The 19711-nt window shown below is 37.4% G+C and overlaps 1 protein-coding gene across 25 annotated transcripts in view; it reads right to left on the bottom strand.

Moving 5' to 3' along the window:
• Positions 1–19711, bottom strand: part of LRRFIP2 (LRR binding FLII interacting protein 2) — a 107465-nt gene that overhangs the window by 13593 nt on the left and 74161 nt on the right. For 13 of the 25 annotated variants that reach the window (XM_059162112.1, XM_059162111.1, XM_059162116.1 and 10 more), the window contains 4 exons: positions 19222–19332; positions 13243–13413; positions 5571–5663; positions 3058–3150 (listed from right to left, as the gene is read on the bottom strand). In XM_059162112.1, the coding sequence (XP_059018095.1) occupies positions 3058–3150; positions 5571–5663; positions 13243–13413; positions 19222–19332 (468 nt within the window). The remainder of the gene's footprint in view (positions 1–3057; positions 3151–5570; positions 5664–13242; positions 13414–19221; positions 19333–19711) is intronic. The other 12 variants (XM_059162119.1, XM_059162122.1, XM_059162130.1 and 9 more) reach the window with 5 other exon arrangements.

Here is a 19711-nt window from a genome sequence, read left to right as displayed (position 1 = left end):
TTCCCATCTGTTGGCAGACACTTATCTCCAGGGCTTAGATATTTGTGGGTTATTGGTATCTGCGTGCATAGTTTCGCCATGCATCACCGCATACAACCAGGTCAGTGATCACTGCCACAACATGCTCTACATAACCACCACCACTAGATGCTCTTAGGAACAGACCAATCTTAAACTAGAAATTCTAGCAAATGCTAGTACATGCCATTGGTTCCTCTTCCTACGTATTATAGCAATGGATTTTATCTTTACTTTGGGACTTAACTTTATTTTCCCATAATTATGGATGGGAAAATAAAATACATCCTTTAAGTTCTCCCATTTCACCACAAAGTTCGAGGGCTACTGAAATACCTTCTAATTGGAGTAAATGTACTCTCGCTGATCTGAAATCCTCTGCAGCACCTGAGCATAAAACTGCTACCCTGTGTTTGCATTCAGTAATAGCTCTCACAGTAGACTTTTTCCCCCCACTTAGGATAAAAACTACATGCCTGTGGAGATCTAAATAATTCTTTACCCCTGAACTAACCTCAAATTCTAGTGTCAGGAAGCCTGAAAGATATGTATAACAGGATGAACTCTGGGGACAACAGGTTATTTCTCCATATAATTGCATGGGGCCAGAATATCTTAGAATGGGATGGAGCCTCACACAGGGCTATCCAGATACACCAGTCCCATGTATGTGCTTATTCCATACATAGCCAACTGGCACTTGGAACCGCCTTAGGACTACAAGCATGACCACAAGGATCAATGGAGGAAAACCAAAGAAAACTAAACTCTAACATGAGAATAACGGCCATGTTCCTTTATTAAGTCACTAACTTTAAATCTTGAAAATGAAGCTAGAAACAAGTGATACATGAGGAAGTCACTGACTATATTGAAAATGTATCTTGTGCAAGTCGTGGGAGGACCACATTAGGATGGTTATCAGAAAAACCAGAAACAAGTGTTGGTAAGAGAACCCTTGTGCAGTGCTGATAAGAATGGAAAATGGTACGGTTGCTGTGGAAGACAGTCTCACTACTCCTTAAAAAACTTAAACATACCATTACCATATTACACAGCGATTCTACTCCTGGCTATCAACCCAAAGTAAAGAAAGCAGGACCACAAAGAGGTAGCTGCAAACTCATGTGCACAGCAGCATTACCACAAGAGCCAAAAGGGGGAAGCAAACTAAGTGTCCATCACCCAATGAATGGATAAACAAAATGTGGTACACACATACAATGAACTATCATTTGGCCTTAAAAAGGAAGGCCATTCTGACACATGCCCCATCACAGATTTTAAAAAAAAAAAATTTAAGTTTAGTTTTTTAAAAAAGCCAAAGGAACATATTATTATATACCATACAGAAAGAAGATAGCCACTTGCTCATTCAATAATGCCAAGAATATTTAAAAGTCAAGTAATCTGTCTTAACTATGAGCACATCTTTTTGGTAGAAAATAAATTTTTGTTTTATTTTGAATAGCTATTTTATTGGACTGAGTGGTTTGGAGTTTTCCTATAGCTGATCCAAAATAATTGGTTTAAATACTGAGATAATTATATAAAATAGAAATCATGGACCTACAGATCTGTGCTACAAAAAATTATGTGAAGGTCCTAAAAGACCATTCTAGATAGTGACCAGACTAACTAACCTTTATAAATTACCTACTTTGTGCCATACATTTTTTCATATCTCATTTTAAATTCCCCAAGTAAAAATGTAAATAAGTTTAGTAGCTCACAATCAGAATTTCAAAACTCTTAAGTTATATTCCAGAAGGCTCTTCTAGCTTTTAGAATTTTAGAAACTCAGTACTTTAAATATTAAAAACTCTTAAGAAATAATTTTGTTTCCCATGTGTTTATTAATAAGAGAATGGGGGGCAGTGGGCGCCTGGGTGGCTCAGTCAGTTAAACATCTGTCTTCCACTCAGGTCATCATTGGGGGTTCCTGGGATGCAGTGAGTAGGGCTCCCTGCTCAGTGGAGACTGTTTCTCCCTCTCCCTCTAACAAGCCCCACCCAAGCTCGAGCACTCTTGCTCTCTCAAACAAATAAAGAAAATCTTTAATTTAAAAAAAGGGGGGAGGCTATGTCCTTAGATATATGAAAAGAAGTGGATAAAAGAACTCCCCCATCAACAATGAAGGTTATGACCCAGAGGACTGCTCATCCAGGCATGTCTATCATAGGTGTTCTTGGGGATCTTTGCCAACTTTTCCCTACGCCACCTGACCTCAAGCAGAACAAAACTTTCTGTGTTCTCAAGACAAGAGCTTTCTTCCCTCTCTCTGCTCCCTCCACCATAGCCCTTCCCTGACAAGGTAAGCGTCTGGCAGCTATGGCTGTGTGGCACCCCCAGTGCAGAATAGAGTTCACAGCATGAGGTGGGGCACATGTCAAGGGTGACACGGGATGAACTGGTGGGAATTTTTCCAGCCTCCATACGCTTGGAATCTATCTAAAGGGCTTAGCAAAAAACCCCTGAAGACTTTCCTTCTCTGGGCACCGCCCCACTCCCTGCTTTGGGGAGACATAGGTTATAATTAGAGATGACGTCATGGTTTGGCAACTGTGGCAAATCTTACATTCCTATCCACTTCCGTAACTAAATTGATGTTAATCTCTTCCTATTTTATTCACCAAGGATTTATGGGATGCTAATTACTTGTCCTCCACCCCCCACTCACTGTTCTCTTGTTTCTCATCCAAAATTCTTGCAATGTAAGGATATCTGATTACCCACAGAGTTTGAATTAAATCCTGTGGTTGCTTCTGGATGAGAATCCTGGGGAAATAAACTTCCCTAGAAAGTTCCTACTTTGTAGGTTTCACAAGCCCAGAGTCCTGCTAGCAAGAAGAGTTCTTTCCAGATATACTATCACGTTTTTCCCTGGAAGTTTTTTTCTGTCTTCTGCCTATTCCCATTTCAGTGTATAAATGCTCAAAAATAACCAAAAGGACAGATTTTTAGGAATCTCTAACTTAAATTATATTGGTCTATTCCTCATCAATGAGCTTCAGACCGAAGCCCAATTTTATTTCATACCCTAATATTTTTATCTTTCCACAGGAGTGTCTCCTGGAGGTCAAACACCTCTTTTGTTACGATGTCTATTTTCTGCTGCATTCGTTGATTCTCCTGCAGAGGAATTGGGGAGAGAAGTAATAAAAGAACAGAAAGAAAAAACGGAGGGGATCAGATGGAGGAAAACAGAACAAAAAGTAAAGCTGATAAAGAAACTTAACAAAGGGAGAAAGAAAGCTGCGCTGAACAGGAAAAGAGCCGCTTGCGAAGGAGATGACATCCAGTGTCTTGGCGACAGGACTTCTGCTGGCTTGCCACAAGGGAAGTGGGAAGAACTACTGGGAGCACAGCCCTGCGGCAGCAAGCCAGTTAGGGCTTCTGTGTACAAGCAACTCCACGTATGTGTTCTTCCTCTGATAACTACCTTTCTTCCAAACATGGAGCAACTTACATTTCTAGAGAGGGAAATTTTGCTTATGAGAGAGCAAGCTATAGTTATAAACTTTATTTTCTTAAGTAGAACTAAAAAATACAAAACATCTGAACTTAATCATTTCAAATTTGTTAGTAGAACCTACCACAGCAAGAATATCATGAATTTGAAGGAACAGTCGTATTTTTAGTTAAGTTCAGTTTTTTAGAAAAACCAGAATTCAGCATGTATCCATTCTTAAGCAACTATTCTCTTTAGGCAACGAGATTCAATCTATACACTTGAATATTAACAGGTTTTCTTTTAAGAATTATTGGTAAATTACAATCTCCTACCTTTCCTACATATACATTTCTTAATCTACTTTACCATGAAAGACCAAAAAGCATTATTTTCTCGTATTCAATGTTTTTCAGTTATACATACACAGGGGTATTAACATCTAAGAGATGTTACTTCTAAACATAAAACTAAAGTCTGAAACTAAAGTCTTTAAAGTTCGTACATACAGCACCCTCGGCTTTCTTTAAAGAAACCACAGTGACAAGTTACGGGAATCAAGCATTACAATTTCTCTTAAGCACTATCATCAAATTAAAAGCTAAAACACTTAACCAATTCTAACTTAAGGTACTGAATTTGAGAAGCAGCTGGCAAAGCAGCTTTATTATTCTTCTGAAATCAAAAGTGGGGAAAAGTATATATCTTAATTAGAAAAAAATCACAAGCGGTTGGAATATAGACACAAAAAAAACAAAAGGACAAAAAAGGAGAGGAATTCACATTATTTTTTAATACCAGGTGGACACAAAACTTAGATGATATGCTTCATGCCAAAAATGGAAAAACAAGGACAACTAACTTCACATGTAATCTGATATTTTCAAAGGGTTATCTGTGTCTACATTTAGCATTCACAAACTCAATCTGCCAGGCTACATTGAATTCAATCATTCTCAAGAATGAAGAAAAGTTAACACAAATCTACAAATAGAAAAGTAGTCGTTTCTTTTCCTCTATTAAATGGTTTTTTTTTTTTTAAGTTATTTACAGGGTGAGAGATTTAAGTGGGGCAGGTCCATGGGGAGAGGGAGGAGAACCAAGTGGGGATGAGTGGGGGCAGGGAACGTCCTGAGCAACAGGAATGTGGATGAGTGTGGTGCAGGAGACATCTCCCAGGGATCCCAGGGATCCCTAAGAGCTGGCCTTCCTAAAAGCACTCCCCTGTCATCAACATTAAGGTAACATAAGAAACCTTTGAGGGGCACCTGGGTGGCTCAGTGGGTTAAAACCTCTGCCTTCGGCTCAGGTCATGATCCCAGCCTGCTTCCTCCTCTCTCTCTGCCTGCCTCTCCGTTTACTTGTAATCTGTCTGTCAAATAAATAAATAAAATCTTTTAAAAAAAAAGAAACCTTTGATAATCACACCATGCCAGTGGACAGGATCCCTTCCTAGAATACTTAAAAAACACTAGGAAAAACCTCAAAAGCCACATTTAAAGTGAGTTATCTTGTTACTCACAAGATAACAGGAACAAAAGTACAATAAATGCTTTCAAAGATTTCTTGGTGGACACCACTGCTTCACATTCCTCAGGATGCTGCCAACACTGAGGCACTCAGGGTTCCTCCACCAGCACAACCTGCCCACCTCGGGTTTTTCATAGAAGCTGTCTGTCTTGACTAGTGCTTTTCCTTTAGCCACCTCAGAAACAGATCTACCTCAGAGAAAATCAAATGTCTTATTCCCTAAGAATCCTACCCCAGCAGACAGCATTCACTATATTCCAAAGAATAATGGTACTCATAATTTTTTCCTTTTGCCCATTTCCTAAAATATCTTTAGCAAAGAATGTGCTTAGGAATAAAAGATAATTACAAAAGCTTTTGCTAATACAAGGGGAAATGTTTATAAAGTTGGTAGAATTAATTTTTTAAGCCTGACTTTATATTTCATGTGTGTGAAATTTTATGGTACAGCTAAGATGAAGAGACAAGGAAACTGTGGCATTGTAACTCCCTTCCCTCCCAACACACACCCCACAGTCCCATTCAATGCATTTTGTTCAAAATTAAGTATTTCCACAGTTCACGCACATACCTCAATGAGCTCATCTCTCTGTCGAAGGCCTTCTTTAAGTTCATCCATCTTATGCTGCAGCACACTACACATATGTTTCTGCCTTTCTAACTCCTGTTAATAAACAAATGATACAGCTTATACAGCTAAAAGCACACAACAAACTGGCACGTCTACAATGCACTAATACCGAGAGGCTAAGACTGACCTCCAGAAACACACTTGGACTTCCCATGCATAGTAACTTAGAAAAATTCTGTTTCTATGGAAAGGTTCAGAAAATTAATATTTTTCATCTCCTAGGAGTATATATCTAGAAAACCCAGACTAATTAATGGCAGAATTATTGAGAACAATGAGAAGACTTAATAAAGTAACATGTTATAAAATTAATATATAAAATCCAATAATCTTCATAAATATAAATAAAATATAGAGAAAATACAATAAACACAATATCAAAAAATAAAAATTTAAAAATACATGTATAAACTTATAAGAAATACCCAAAATCAATATGAGGAAAATCATATAAAATATTCCTGAGGGACAGGGAAGTAGGACTAAATAGAAAGGCATATTATCTTGGATAAGAAGACTTAGTATCATAAAAATGTCAGTTCTCCCCCAAATTAATCTATACATTTAATGCTGTCCAAATAAAATACCACTAAGCCTTTTTTTCTCATTAGAACTTGAAAAATTGATTATAAAGTTTATTTGGAAGAAAAAACAGCCAGAAAAAAAAATACTGGTAGAGAAGAAAGCTAGCCTTACTAAACATAAGGCCTATATAATTAAAACAATGTTTGTAAGGGCTTATAAATACAGATGAGGGACGCCTGGGTGGCTCAGTTGGTTAAGCGGCTGCCTTCGGCTCAGGTCATGATCCCAGCGTCCTGGGATCGAGTCCCACATCGGGCTCCTTGCTCGGCAGGGAGCCTGCTTCTCCCTCTGCCTCTAGCCTGCCACTCTGTCTGCCTGTGCTTGCGCTCTGTATCTCTCTCTCTCCTCTCTCTCTCTCTAACAAATAAATAAAAATCTTAAAAAAAAAAAAAAAAAGACTTTATTTTAAATAAATAAATAAATAAATATAGATGAAAGGAGCAGATGAGAAAATCCAGAAATACACCCAGTTACACACCAGTTACACATGCAAATATTTTAAGCAAAAACAAAGCAAAATGATCATCTCCAATCAATCAGAAAAAATAAGAGATTTATGTTAGTGAGACTGGAATAACTGGATATCCAAATGGAAAAAGGAAATTGGAAGCACACCTCACAGTATACACCAGGACGAATTTCAAATGGATTGGCAGTGTATGGAAAGAAGGGAGAAAAAAAGAGAAAAGGAAAGAAGGGTACAGTTACTAGAGAAAAAAATGATAACCAAAGAGTAGGAAAAATTGTTACTAAAAAAATGACCTAAAAATCCACCAGCAAGGAAGGGAAATGGGTAATAAGTTAGACTATATAGAAACTTTTGAATGGCAAAAGGCACTCTAAGCAAAGTAAAAACACAAATGATAAGCTACAAGAAAATAAACTGCAAGTTGTATCAGAAAAAAAAAGGTTACTGTCTCTCTATATAGAGCCTCTAAAATCAAAAAGAAAAAAATAAAACTATATAGAAAAATAGTCTAAAGAAATGAACAGTTCACAGAAAAAGAAACAGAAATCACTCTAAATATAAAAAGATGATCATAGGGGCACCTGGGTGGGCTCAGGGTTAAGCCTCGGCTCGGGTCATGATCTCAGGGTCCTGGGATTGAGCCCCGCATCAGCTCTCTGCTCAGCAGGGAGTCTGCTTCCTCTCCTCTCTCTTTCCCTACCTCTCTGCCTACCTGTGATCTCTCTGTCAGATAAATAAATAAAATCTTAAAAAAAAAAAAAAAAGATGATCATATTAAAAGAACAATAAATTAAAACTGTAGGTCTCACTTAAACACAAGTCGAAGTCCAAAAACTTGACAATGTATTCAGGAAAATATCGAAAGGAAACACTGGAATATTATTCAGGAAGGAAATTCTGATGCACACTACAACACAATATGGATAAACCTTGAAAGCATTATATGAAGTGCAATAAGACAGTCACAAAAAGTCAAAAACTATATAATTTCACTTCTCTGAGATCCCTAGAGTAGTCAAACTCAGATAGAGAGAAAGTAGAATGATGTTTGCCAAGAGTTGGGTGGGAGGGCAGGAATTGTTATTTAATGAGTACAGAGTTCTGCAAGATGAGAAAGTTCCCATTGCACAACAATGTGAATATACTTGATATCACTGAACTGTGTGAGCTGTAACACCTTAAAACGGGTAAGATGGTAAACTGTTATACTTTTTACCATAATTAAAAGCAAAAAATAATCTAAAGATAAACATTTTTAAAGTGGGGCGCCTGCGTGGCTCAATTGGTTAAGCAACTGCCTTCGGCTCAGGTCATGATCCCAGAGCCCTGGGTTCAAGCCGTGCATTGGGCCCCCTGCTTAGTGGGGATCCTGCTTCTCCCTCTCCCTCTGCTGCTCTACCTGCTTTTGTCTTTCATTCTTTGTCAAATAAATAAATAAGATCTTTTTTAAAATAAATAAACAAAAAAAATTTAAAGCAATTCCTAAGTATCGAAAATAAAATGCACTGAGTCTAATTATATATCCAGTTAGCAGCACAAGTACACAGAAACTATTTTGAGTAACTTTTAAAAACAATGGTTGGACTATACATAGTATAGCAGCAAAATAACAACCAACCAGAACAAAACAAAAAACTTTTATCTATTTTCAGTAATTATATCATTTGTGGCGACATTGGTATTGCTATTCTGAGCACTGTGGGATAGAGCAAAGAGAACAGAATATAACATAATTACTATCATCCCCAGTGACTTTGAGAACTAGCAGTGGGAAAATGGAGATATACATATGTAAAACAGCATAAGGAAAAATGCCAGAGTCCTGAACGTGAACTAGAACTACCAGAATAAACTCATAATACATTTTGACTTTAAAAACAAAAAAGTACCCCACATAAATATTTCCCTGATACACCCACTAAGAAGGCCTTTATAAACAGTGATGATCTCGGTGGCAAGAGCTCTCCAGCACCCATACCGCCCCACTAAAAGAACCAAGGCTCCTTGGACAAACAGCTCCAGGTTTGGAGCAGGAAATGTACCAGATGAGCCTGGAACACTTTCTTGTGCTAGACAGAATTTATCCAAAAACAAACAAACAAACAAACATGTCAAAATTACTTGGAAATCAACCTGAACACATTCATATTACTTAAAGGTTGAACAATCTGAAAATCAAAAGACTAAAAGCTAGGGGTGCCTGGGTGGCTCAGTCATTAAGCATCTGCCTTCAGCTCAGGTCACGATCTCAGGGTCCTGGGATAGAGCTCCACATGGGGCTCCTTGCTCAGCAGGTAGCCTGCTTCTCCCTCTCCCACTCTCCCTGCTTATGTTCCCTCTCTCACTATATTTCTCTCTGTCAGATAAATAAAATCTTTTAAAAAATAAAATAAAATAAATATTTTAAAAAATAAAAGCTAACGAATTCAAATCATCAAATGCTGGTATTGTTGACTTCATAATGATATTTTTAAAAAATTTTTTAAGTTGTATCTGATAAGGAACCTGTGGCTGGAATATATAAACTCTTGCAACCAATAATAATTTTAAAAATATAATTTTAAAATAGGCAAAAAAGAGAGCCACCTGGATGGTTCAGTCAGTTAAGTGTCTGCCTTCAGCTCAGAGCATGATCTCAGGTCCTGGGATGGAGTCCTATATCAGGCTCCCTGCTCAGTAGGGAGTCTGCTTCTCCCTTTCCCTCTGTTCCTCCTCCTGCTAGCGCTCTCTCTCTCTCACTCTCTTTCTCTCAAAAAAATAATAAAATAAAATAAAATCTTTCAAAAATAGTAATAAAAAATAAAATAGGCAAAAGATTTGAATAGCCATTTCTCTAAGGGAGATACATGAAGCATATGAAGATATACCCATAATTATTAGTATTCAGGAAAATGCAAACCAAAACCACAGCTGCTAGGAAGGCTGTAAAAAGAAAAAAAGTCAGACAATAGTGTTGGTGAGGGTGTGGTGAAATCAGAACTCACATACACTGCTGGTGGGAACGTGAAATGGTGCAGCCACTGTGGAAAATGGCCTGGCATTCCTCTAATGGTTCAATATAGTGCTGCCATATGATCCAGCAACTAACTCCCTTCCCAGGTACACACTTAACAGAAAGGACAACATACGTCCACACAAAGATATATACACCAATGTTTACAGACGCATTATTCATCACAGCATGTGCATCAGCACACAAATGAAAAACAAAATGTGGTATACCCACTGAATGGGAGAGTATTGGGCCATAAAAAGTAATGAGGTAGCGACCCACACTACAATACAGATGAACATCCAAAATAGTTAAGCTAAATAAAAGAAGCCAGTCTAAAAAGCCAACCTCCTATTCTGTGACTCCACCGACTGTAAGTTTAGAATGGGGAAATTACTACAGAGAAAGAAAGCAGACGAGTTACTGAGGGCTGAGGGGGCAGGAGACAGAGCAATGACAGCTAAAGGATACAGGGCCTCTTTCTGACACGACCACAGTACTCTAGAACTAACTGGGATGGCTGCACATAATGTGAATATATAAAAGCCCCTGAATTGTACTTTTAAATGGATGACGTAGATGGTACGTAAATTTTATCTCCAATCCATTTAAAAATAACTCAAGAAATAAAAAACAGTAATGATAAAATTAGTATATCCCATTTTCCAACCCCTGATCAACTAACAAATCAAAGCATCTAGCAACAGCACTGTAAAAAGAGTGAGCCTCACATCAAGGCATCCTGCCAGATGATAACCCATAACCCGTGAAGCAGACTTGCCAAAAATGCTGCACCTTTGTTTGGTTAAGCCTCTAAACCTCATTACCTGTTCATAGAAAAGACAGAGGAAAAGGGAACACAATAAAGACACCACAGGGATGAAACAGCAAAATCTCTAAGGCTGTTGGAAACTGTTAAGACAAGCAATCCAGTGTCTTTGACACACAAATTGCAAGGGAGGGGGAAAAAAAAGAGAGAGAGAGAGAGAGATGAAGGGAAAGCTATAAACACAAAGAAACTTAAAAGACATGACAACTAATTTCAACTTATGAAACTTACCTGGATCCTCAAGGGTTTTTTCTGGTTTTTTTGGTTTGGTTTGGTTTGGTTTGGTTTTTTGTTGTTGTTTTTGCTTTTAAGTGTAAAAAAGAAAACCACTTAGGACATTTGAGACAACTGAAATTTTAACAATGGTTGGATATGTAGTATGAAGGAATTATTCTTAATTTTTTAGATTTTTTTCTATCGTTTAGAGAGTCTTACCTAAACTCTTTTTAAATATGAGGTACTGAGGGGTGCCTGGGTGGCTCAGTCGGTTAAGCATCTGCCTTCGGCTCAGGTCATGATCCTGGCATCCCAGGATCGAGCCCTACATTGGGCTCACTGCTCAGCAGGAGTCTGCTTCTCCCTCTCCTCTGCTCCTTCCTGGTTTGTGCTCACTCTCTCTCACTCTCTCAAATAAATAAATAAATAAATAAATAAATAAATATCTTCTTTAAAAAATATGAGTTAGTGAGGTCTTACCTCAAAGAATAGGAGTGGAGGAAGTAGATGGACAAAATTGGCCATGGATTGATGACTGGGAATAGATGATGGCTTTAGGAGGCTTCAGAATAGTCTGCTATTTTCCGTATTTTTAAAAAGTCTAGGGGCACCTGGGTGACTCAGTGGGTTAAGCCCTCTACCTTCAGCTCAGGTCATGATCTAGGGGGTTCTGGGATTAAGCCCCGAGTCGGGCTCTCTGCTTAGCAGGGAGCCTGCTTACCCCTCTCTCTCTGCCTGCCTCTCTATCTACTTGTGATCTCTGTCAAATAAATGAAATCTTTAAAATAAATAAATAAATAATAAAATAAAAACTCTAATAAAACATGTCTTTAAAATCTCAGACAAGCTTTTAAAAAAGGAAAAGAAAAAGAATCCGCTACTAAAATAAATAGCTATTAAGAAAATACTATACTTGGGGCACCTGGGTGGCTCAGTCGTTAAGCCTCTGCCTTTGGCTCAGGTCATGATCCCAGAGTCCTGGGATCAAGCCCTGTATCAGGCGCCCTGCTCAGCAGGAAGCCTGCTTCTCCCTCTCCAAATCCCCCTGCTTGTGTTCCCTTTCTCGCTGTGTGTCTGTCAAATAAATAAATAAAATCTTTAAAAAAAAGAAAATACTATACTTGAGACATCCCTAATCAGGCATTCATTCGTCCCCAGAGTAGGCATAGAGACAATATTTAAGATGTGGTATTACAATCCCAGCAGGAAGCACTGAAGACATTTTGGAAAATTGTATTAATACCATTGTTGTTATAATTGAATGGTCCTTCTCTACCCTTTCCTTCTGAGCTATAATAAAAAATACCTGAATGCCTGACCTCTCTGTAGGTCTCTGAAAGTGAATATTCTACTGCATGAGGCAGTATCTATAGGGGCACTGGGGGTGGCTCAGCCAGTTGAGCAGCCAAGTCTTGGCTGACTTGTTATGAGTGCTGAGCCCACACTGACATACCATTATTACCCAAAGTCCACAGTTTACATTAAGGATCACGCTTGGGATTATATATTCTATGGGTTTTGACAAAAATAATGTATTCACTCATATAGTATCATTCAGAATACGATCACTGCCCTAAAAACCCTCTATATTCTGTCTATTCATCCTTTCTTCCCTGAAGCCCTTGACAAACACTTCCACTTTTTAAATCTGACCAAAACAGACTGGAATGAGCACTTTCAGTCCTTAAGGAAAAAAATCCCCATTTATTAACACCAGTCCCTTTAAGGTTGTATTAACAGCTTTTCTCCCTTCAGATTACTGATGTTTCTAACAACACACCAATGTACTTCCTAAATTGTTTTCTGGGCTTTTTATTTTTGCAACGTAGTCACAATTCATTTTTTGGCAGTACTACCCTTTTGTCCTCTGCTCAGACTGACATTAACACTTTAAAAAGTCCAAATCCAATAAGAGAACCCAATTTGTTTTCTGCAGTTGTCAAAGGGCAAATCTGAACCTTGCACAGTGCCTTTTATTTTCCATCTGCACATTTTAACAATGTAACTTACAAACCTCTAAAGAAAACATCTGTTGACTTCTGACCTATGTCTCCATCCTGCTGTTTTTAAATAACTGGTTAAAAACTTCTCTCCCATCATTTAGAAAACAGACTATCTTGAAAAATTATAGAAAAGAAAAAAGTGAACCATCTCACTGAAAGTCTTCAGAGCTTTGTGGCATTCCAGCCAGTTAAAACAGGAAGAAATAAATAATTCACTGTAATTATCCCAATTAAGAGATAGCAAATAAAGATAAAACTTGAGTTGTATTCTATCTTCAGAAAATGAAGGAGGCCATAAGATTTTCCTTAAGAGAATTAAGTAGACTTTATAAAAATTTAAAAAGGAAAATATTTTAAGACCTGAAAGCTCATGTTTGTCAACTTCCATGGATCAATCCATTTCAACTGAAGCTTCAGTTCTAGGTATGATGCACTCTTCCATCAAGCCCAGCATCCCCAAAATGGCAGGTTCTAATTTTCTGGCCCAGAGAAAGGGATGATACAACATGCACAATTACCTTTGATTTTTCTTCATTTTCTCTATAAAATTCTGCCATCTGTTCCTCCTGTTCTTCAATAACATCTTTGAGGGTGTCTACCTGGTAGATCAAATTGTTCTTCTCATTGTCTAACTGTGCATTGGAAACCATGGCTTTCTTGTATTTTTCTTCCACTTCGGACAAAGACTCCTAAATGAAAGTCACAGCCATCAGCCTGATATCTAAAATATGTTCATCGTTTATATGCAGTATAACAAGAAATATAGCACTGGCACAAACACATGAAGATGCATTTTTGCAAAATGCAAGCGGCTTGGGGAACACCTGGTTTAGTAACATGCACATGAAACAGAGGATGATAATAAGCCAATTATGCCAGGATAAAAACTTTATATGCTCTCTCCTATCCAAGAAGACAAAATCAAGCAGCAGTGCAGCCTCTGAAAGAAGAAAAGGTATGCAGACCACATATATTTGTGAAGAGTCATTAAATGAAAAAGCATCAGTGTTTTCAGAAATGTTACTCTTGTTTTTAACAACAAGCTGTTTGGTATTTAGAATGCAATGATAGAACAAAATACAACCTCTCTTCACACAAGTAAACTTTATTCTCGTTTGAATTTTGCTACTTTCCAGACATCTGTTTTCAATACTTTCTTGTTCTGTATAATAATGCTAATGTAAAAGCATAAGCATTTTTTCTAACAATTATTCAAATTCTGGTCATTCTTACATAAGCAAGCAATACAAAAATGATTTAAAAAGAGCAATAACAAAACGCCTGAACTTTTATCTAATTCAAACTTTTCTGCTTAAAACAGCTTACAAGTCTATTTTTTTAACAAGCCTATTTTTTAATAACTATCTAATTTGGTTTGATTACTACTATCTAATTTGGTAGATTATTACTACCTACTAACAGTTTTTAAGGCTAAAAAGAAAAAACATTTTGGAGCACGTGGGTGGCTCAGTTGGTGAATATCTGCCTTCGGCTCAGGTCGTGATCCCAGGGTCTTGCGATCCCACATCGGGGTCCCTGCTCAGTGGAGAGCCTGCTTCTCCCTCTCCTTCTTCCCCTACCTCCTGCTTGTGCTCTCTCTCACTCTTGCTCTCTCTCACTCTAACTCAAATAAATAAAATCTTAAAAGAAAAAGCATTTCACATTAAAAAAACTCATTACTTTTAGAAATAAATTTTAAAAATACTAATGTTTATATCAACATGGACGCGACTGGGGGAGATTATGCTGAGTGAAGTAAGTCAAGCAGAGAGAGTCAATTATCGTATGGTTTTGCTTATTTGTGGAGCATAAGGAATAACACGGAGAACATGGGGAGATAGGACAAGTGAGTTAGGTGAAATCAGAGGGGGAGGTGAACCATGAGAGACTGTGGACTCTGAGAAACAAACTGAGGGTTTTGGAGTGGGGGCTGGAGCCTGGTGAGCCTGGTGGTGGATATTATGGAGGGCACGTATTGCACAGAACACTGTGTGTGGTGAGTAAACAATGAATCTGAGAACACTGAAAAAATAAACTTAAAAAACACTAATGTAAATGTTCAACAAACCAAGATCAAAGATATAGAAAATGACAGTCCAAAACCCTTACATTTGCGATCAACTGACTCTTGACAAGGGTACCCAAACAACTCAATGGGAAAGGAATAGTTTTTCAATAAATGGTGTTGGGACAGCAGGATATCCACATGCAAAAGAATAAAGTTGACTCCTACATCACACTGTACACAAAAATAACCTCAAAATGGATCAGAGACCTAAATGCAGGAGCTAAAATTCTAAAATTCTTCAAAGAAAACATAGCGCTAAATCTTCATGAGCCTGCAGAAGACAGGAGTAGGTTTCCTAGATACAGTACCAAAACTACTATCAATGGAAGACTTCATCAAAATTAAAAACTTTTGTGGCACAAACAGTACCATCAAGAAAGCATTACAAAAAAAAAAAAAAAAAAGACAACCCACACAATGGTAGAGAATATTTGTAAATCTTATATCTGATTAGGGACTTGTACCCAAAATATATAAAGAACAAGAATTCAATTTAAAAATGGGTGAGGATCTGAAGAGAAATTTCTCCAAACAGGATATGCAAATGACCACTACATGCACGAAGATGGGCACAACATTGTTAATAATTAAGAAATGCACATCAGAACCACAATGAGAGGGGTGCCTGGGTGGCTCAGTGGGTTGGGCCTCTGCCTTCAGCTTGGGTTGTGATCTCAGGGTCCTAGGATCAAGTCCCACATCAGGCTCTCTGCTCAGAGGGCAGCCTGTTTCCCTCTCTCTCTGCCTGCCTCTCTGCCTACTTGTGATCTCTGTCAAATAAATAAAATCTTAAAAAAAAATAAAAACCACAACGAGATGCCTTGTCAGACTTACTATGATGGCAATGATTAAAAAAAAAAAGCAGAAACAATATTAACAAGTGTTGGTGAGGATGTGGAAAAACTAGAAGCCTCATACATTGTTGGGGAGGATGCAAAATACTGCAGGTGCTTTGGAAAACAGTTTGACAATTCCTAAAAATGTTAAATATATTGTTACCCTATGACCCAGTGATTGTCTTCCTAGGTATCTATCTAGGAGAAATGAAAAGGTATGTCCATACAAAAATGTGTACACAAATGTTCACAGCAACATTCTTCATAACAGCCAAAAACTGGAAACAGCCTAAAAGTCCATCAACTGCCATATAAGCAAAATGCGGTAAATCCACACATTGCAAATAGTATCCAGTTGTGACAGAGAGATAGAGAGACAGAAAGGAAGGAAGGAAGGAAGGTTGTTACAGCGTGGATGAATCTTGGAAACATTATACCAACTGAAGTGAATCACAAAAGACTACATATTATATGATTCCATTTATATGAAATGTCCAGAATAGACAAATCCACAGAGACAGAAAATAGATTAGTGGTTACCCAGGGCTGGGTGTGGAAGAGGAAGAGGAAGAGTGAGGAATGACTGCTAATTAGGACAGGGTTTCTTTCTAGGGTAATGAAAGCATTCTAAGACAGGGTTGCGGTAATGATTGTACAACACTGTAACTATGTGAAAAACCACTTGAATGGTGTACACTTTAAATGGGTAAATTCTACATGTGAAGTGTCTCTCCATAAGGATACACACACAGTAAGAATGCTTCATAAACCAGGGCTGTATTAATAGGCAACATTTATATCATGACTGGGAACAAATATAACCCAAATAAAAAATAGAAGCAAAGTCATTGTATAATGGTTTAAATATAGTGGGATCCTAATATAATAGAGAATTTAGAATGATTCTGATCCCCTGAGAGGGGCTAGTAGCATTAAAAAAAAAAAGTCTTCCTGACAGCTCAGTCCCACAGAAGAGGAGACATAACTACATGAACATCAGAATCTTAGATAGTTTCACAATAGATGCAAAAACACAATATTTAACAATAAATTTGATGTAGCAGTTATGGCACATACCTTCTTTGAACAACAGACCATGGAAGATGGTTTTAAATTTAAGTCAAGATAGTTTTAATTATTTCAATCTAGCTTACATAGTGGTATCTATTAGGAATTAGTTTTACTTAAATGTGTCTAAGGCAGTGATTTTGCAACATAGACTCTATAAACTAGCAGCAACAGCATTAGGGTAAACATGCAAATTTTCAGCCACATCCCAGAACCAATGAATGAGAAAACCCTGGAGTAGGGTCTGGCACCCTGTGATTTAACAAAACCCCGGTGGTTCCGCATGAAGGCTAAAATGAGAAAAAGCACCCCAAAGACTGCCTCATTTAATCAAGAACAATGTCATAAGCCATGACCCATTATCCTTTTTTAATAGGATACATTTACACCATTGCGCTTGATCACCGATCAGACCATTTTTTAAGCAATTTTTCTTCCACTTAAAAGTCATTTCAAGGGGCGCCTGAGTGGCTCAGTGGGTTAAAGCCTCTGCCTTCAGCTCAGGTCATGATCCCACGGTCCTAGGATCGAGCCCCATGTTGGGCTCTCTGCTCTGCAGGGAGCCTGCTTCCTCCTCTCTCTCTCTCTCTGCCTCTCTACCTACTTGTGATTTCTGTCAAATAAATAAAATCTTTAAAAAAAAAAAAAAAGTCATTTCAAGGATAAATATAACCTGAAGTCAAGCTCAATTATATGGTGACCAGGAATTATGAAAAGGTGGGGGGTTGGGGGAAAAACGGAGGTATGGGTAGGATGGATGAAACAGACAAGGAGATTAAGAGTACACATATCATGATGAGCACTGGATAATGTAGAAAATTATTCTATCATGTTGTATGCCTAAAACTGATACAGCACTATATGTTATAGTTCAATAAAATAAATAAACATAAAAATAAATAAAATGCGTCTCTTCTAAATGAAAAAAATAAAGCAGGATACACCACTGTATATCACAATGTAATTTTTCCTTTACTCTGGATATGCCTAAAACTTGCACTGAACATGGATATATTTAATGTATTTCCTAAAGTTTTCCTTAGCATGGTATCATTTATGTGAGGAACATTAGGTCTTGCCTTTTTTCTTAAAAAAGGGGGATCTTGTATCTGTTTGGTCTCAAATAAATTTAATCTGTTCTTCTGTATCAAAGAATGTAATAAATAGTTGATCTAAAATAAAAGGAAAAATGTTTTAAATAAAATAAAAAGCAAGTAAAAATAAAATAAAATAAAATTAAATTAAATTAAATTAAAAGCAAGTAAGAATGCCTCTGAATTACTTGCCTGCTTTCCTGATACCTATTTTCAGTATGAGTGTATTTACTTAATATATAGGATTTGTTCCCTTGATCCAAGATATTTCCAAATGTCTTGAAGTTTAGAGACATTAAAACTAACTGAGCACATCTGCATACTACCTCTGTAATTCTTCTATGTTTACTGATAGCCTTACACTGCTGTATCAGCAGCATCGACACTACCTTCACAGGCACTCTCCATAGGACTTCCTACCCTTTTTGGTCCTGAGTCTTAACCCTAAGTTCCTTACGGACAATAATCATACACATGAAGCTTCTGACTGCTAACTGGACTACTTCACATCATGCCAGGGAAGCTGATGAAAGCCTTGCCCATTAGGCCTATGCTTCGTCCTTTGGGCATATCCTGAATCACCTTCCTGAATGCCTTACTTACGTGATTTTAGAGGCCTGATGTGTATTTTTCTATTTCAGATAGGGACATGAACGTGTTCAGGAAAACTTAGTTTCCTCATATTAGGTTTGAACTTCATAATAAAATATGGGGAAGAGCATGGATAACCCAGGACAACCAAACTGTCTGCCTCACTTGGACACTTAATATTGAAAACTGGGTAGCCTTCCTTGCTTGGAAAAGATTTAGGCCCATTTAAATTTACCCCCAAATTCTTTAAAGCACTAAATCTGTTTAATTCTTTTTGACCTATAGTTTAAAAAGGGAAAAGAAGAAGAAACAAAACAAAAACACAGGCCTCCTACCTCAGGGTCCTTCCTCCAAAAGGAGTATTTATAATAATACACTTGTAGATGTTTTCTTCCTTCTGTTTTTAATACTGACTGAATTTGGTGACAGAAATAGGCAATACTCTCTCATTTAGCATGGAAGAATTTTAAGGTCTAATTTTCAATTTTTAAAAAATGTGTGCATATACACAACACACACACACACACATACACACACACACACACACACACACATTCAGAGTTTTTTAAGAGTTTGCCCAATTGGATTTTGTATGGCTAAGATATAAGGGACATGCAAGAATTTTACAAGGTTTAAAAACTCAAAGATATAGTAAATATCTTTTACTGAATATTCCAAAAACCATACTAAACATTTAGACATAAGCAGAGACTGAAAGTTCACCTTTCCTATGCATTGCAGGTTAAGCACATGCTTGAAAGACAAACACTGTTAGTAAAGCTCTGTGCACTGAGGTTAACAGGACTTGTGAAACCAACATTACCCAACCCTTCTACGTACAGATATAGCATGCTTGGGCTGCAGAATGGGCCCTGATACCTTTAGTTCTTTAAGCCCTTGCATGTATCTCCCTTCTACATCCTGTATCTGGTCCTTAAGGTCATAGATATCCTGCAGGACATAGGAATGAACCATTGCATAAAACCACGCACAAACATATCTCAAGTCTCAAAGATCCAGATGAAAATGTGAACTACTTTTGCATATTCCAGACTAAAAGCAGAGAAATCAAAGTACACAAGCATAACCGTCACTCCAAACCATGGAAGAGGGCCAACAGGTCAGGGTATGTGGGGCTGGAGAAGGTCGGGAGTAATCAGCTAAAGTGTTCAATATTTTCTTGGCATTAACATGTGTTGAAACAGTTTTAGCAAAGAGGGGTATATATGGAAAAAAGATGTATAAATTATAATATTTATAACATATAATATTAAAAATGTTATAAATCATTCAAATCATTTTTAACATAATGCTTCACCTAGAACTAGTA

The sequence above is a fragment of the Mustela lutreola genome, chromosome 2 (assembly GCF_030435805.1).
Source record: "Mustela lutreola isolate mMusLut2 chromosome 2, mMusLut2.pri, whole genome shotgun sequence".
Classification (NCBI taxonomy): domain Eukaryota; kingdom Metazoa; phylum Chordata; class Mammalia; order Carnivora; family Mustelidae; genus Mustela; species Mustela lutreola.
The sequence above is the reverse complement of the archived record's forward strand: the minus strand, read 5'-3'. Positions and strand labels throughout refer to the sequence as shown.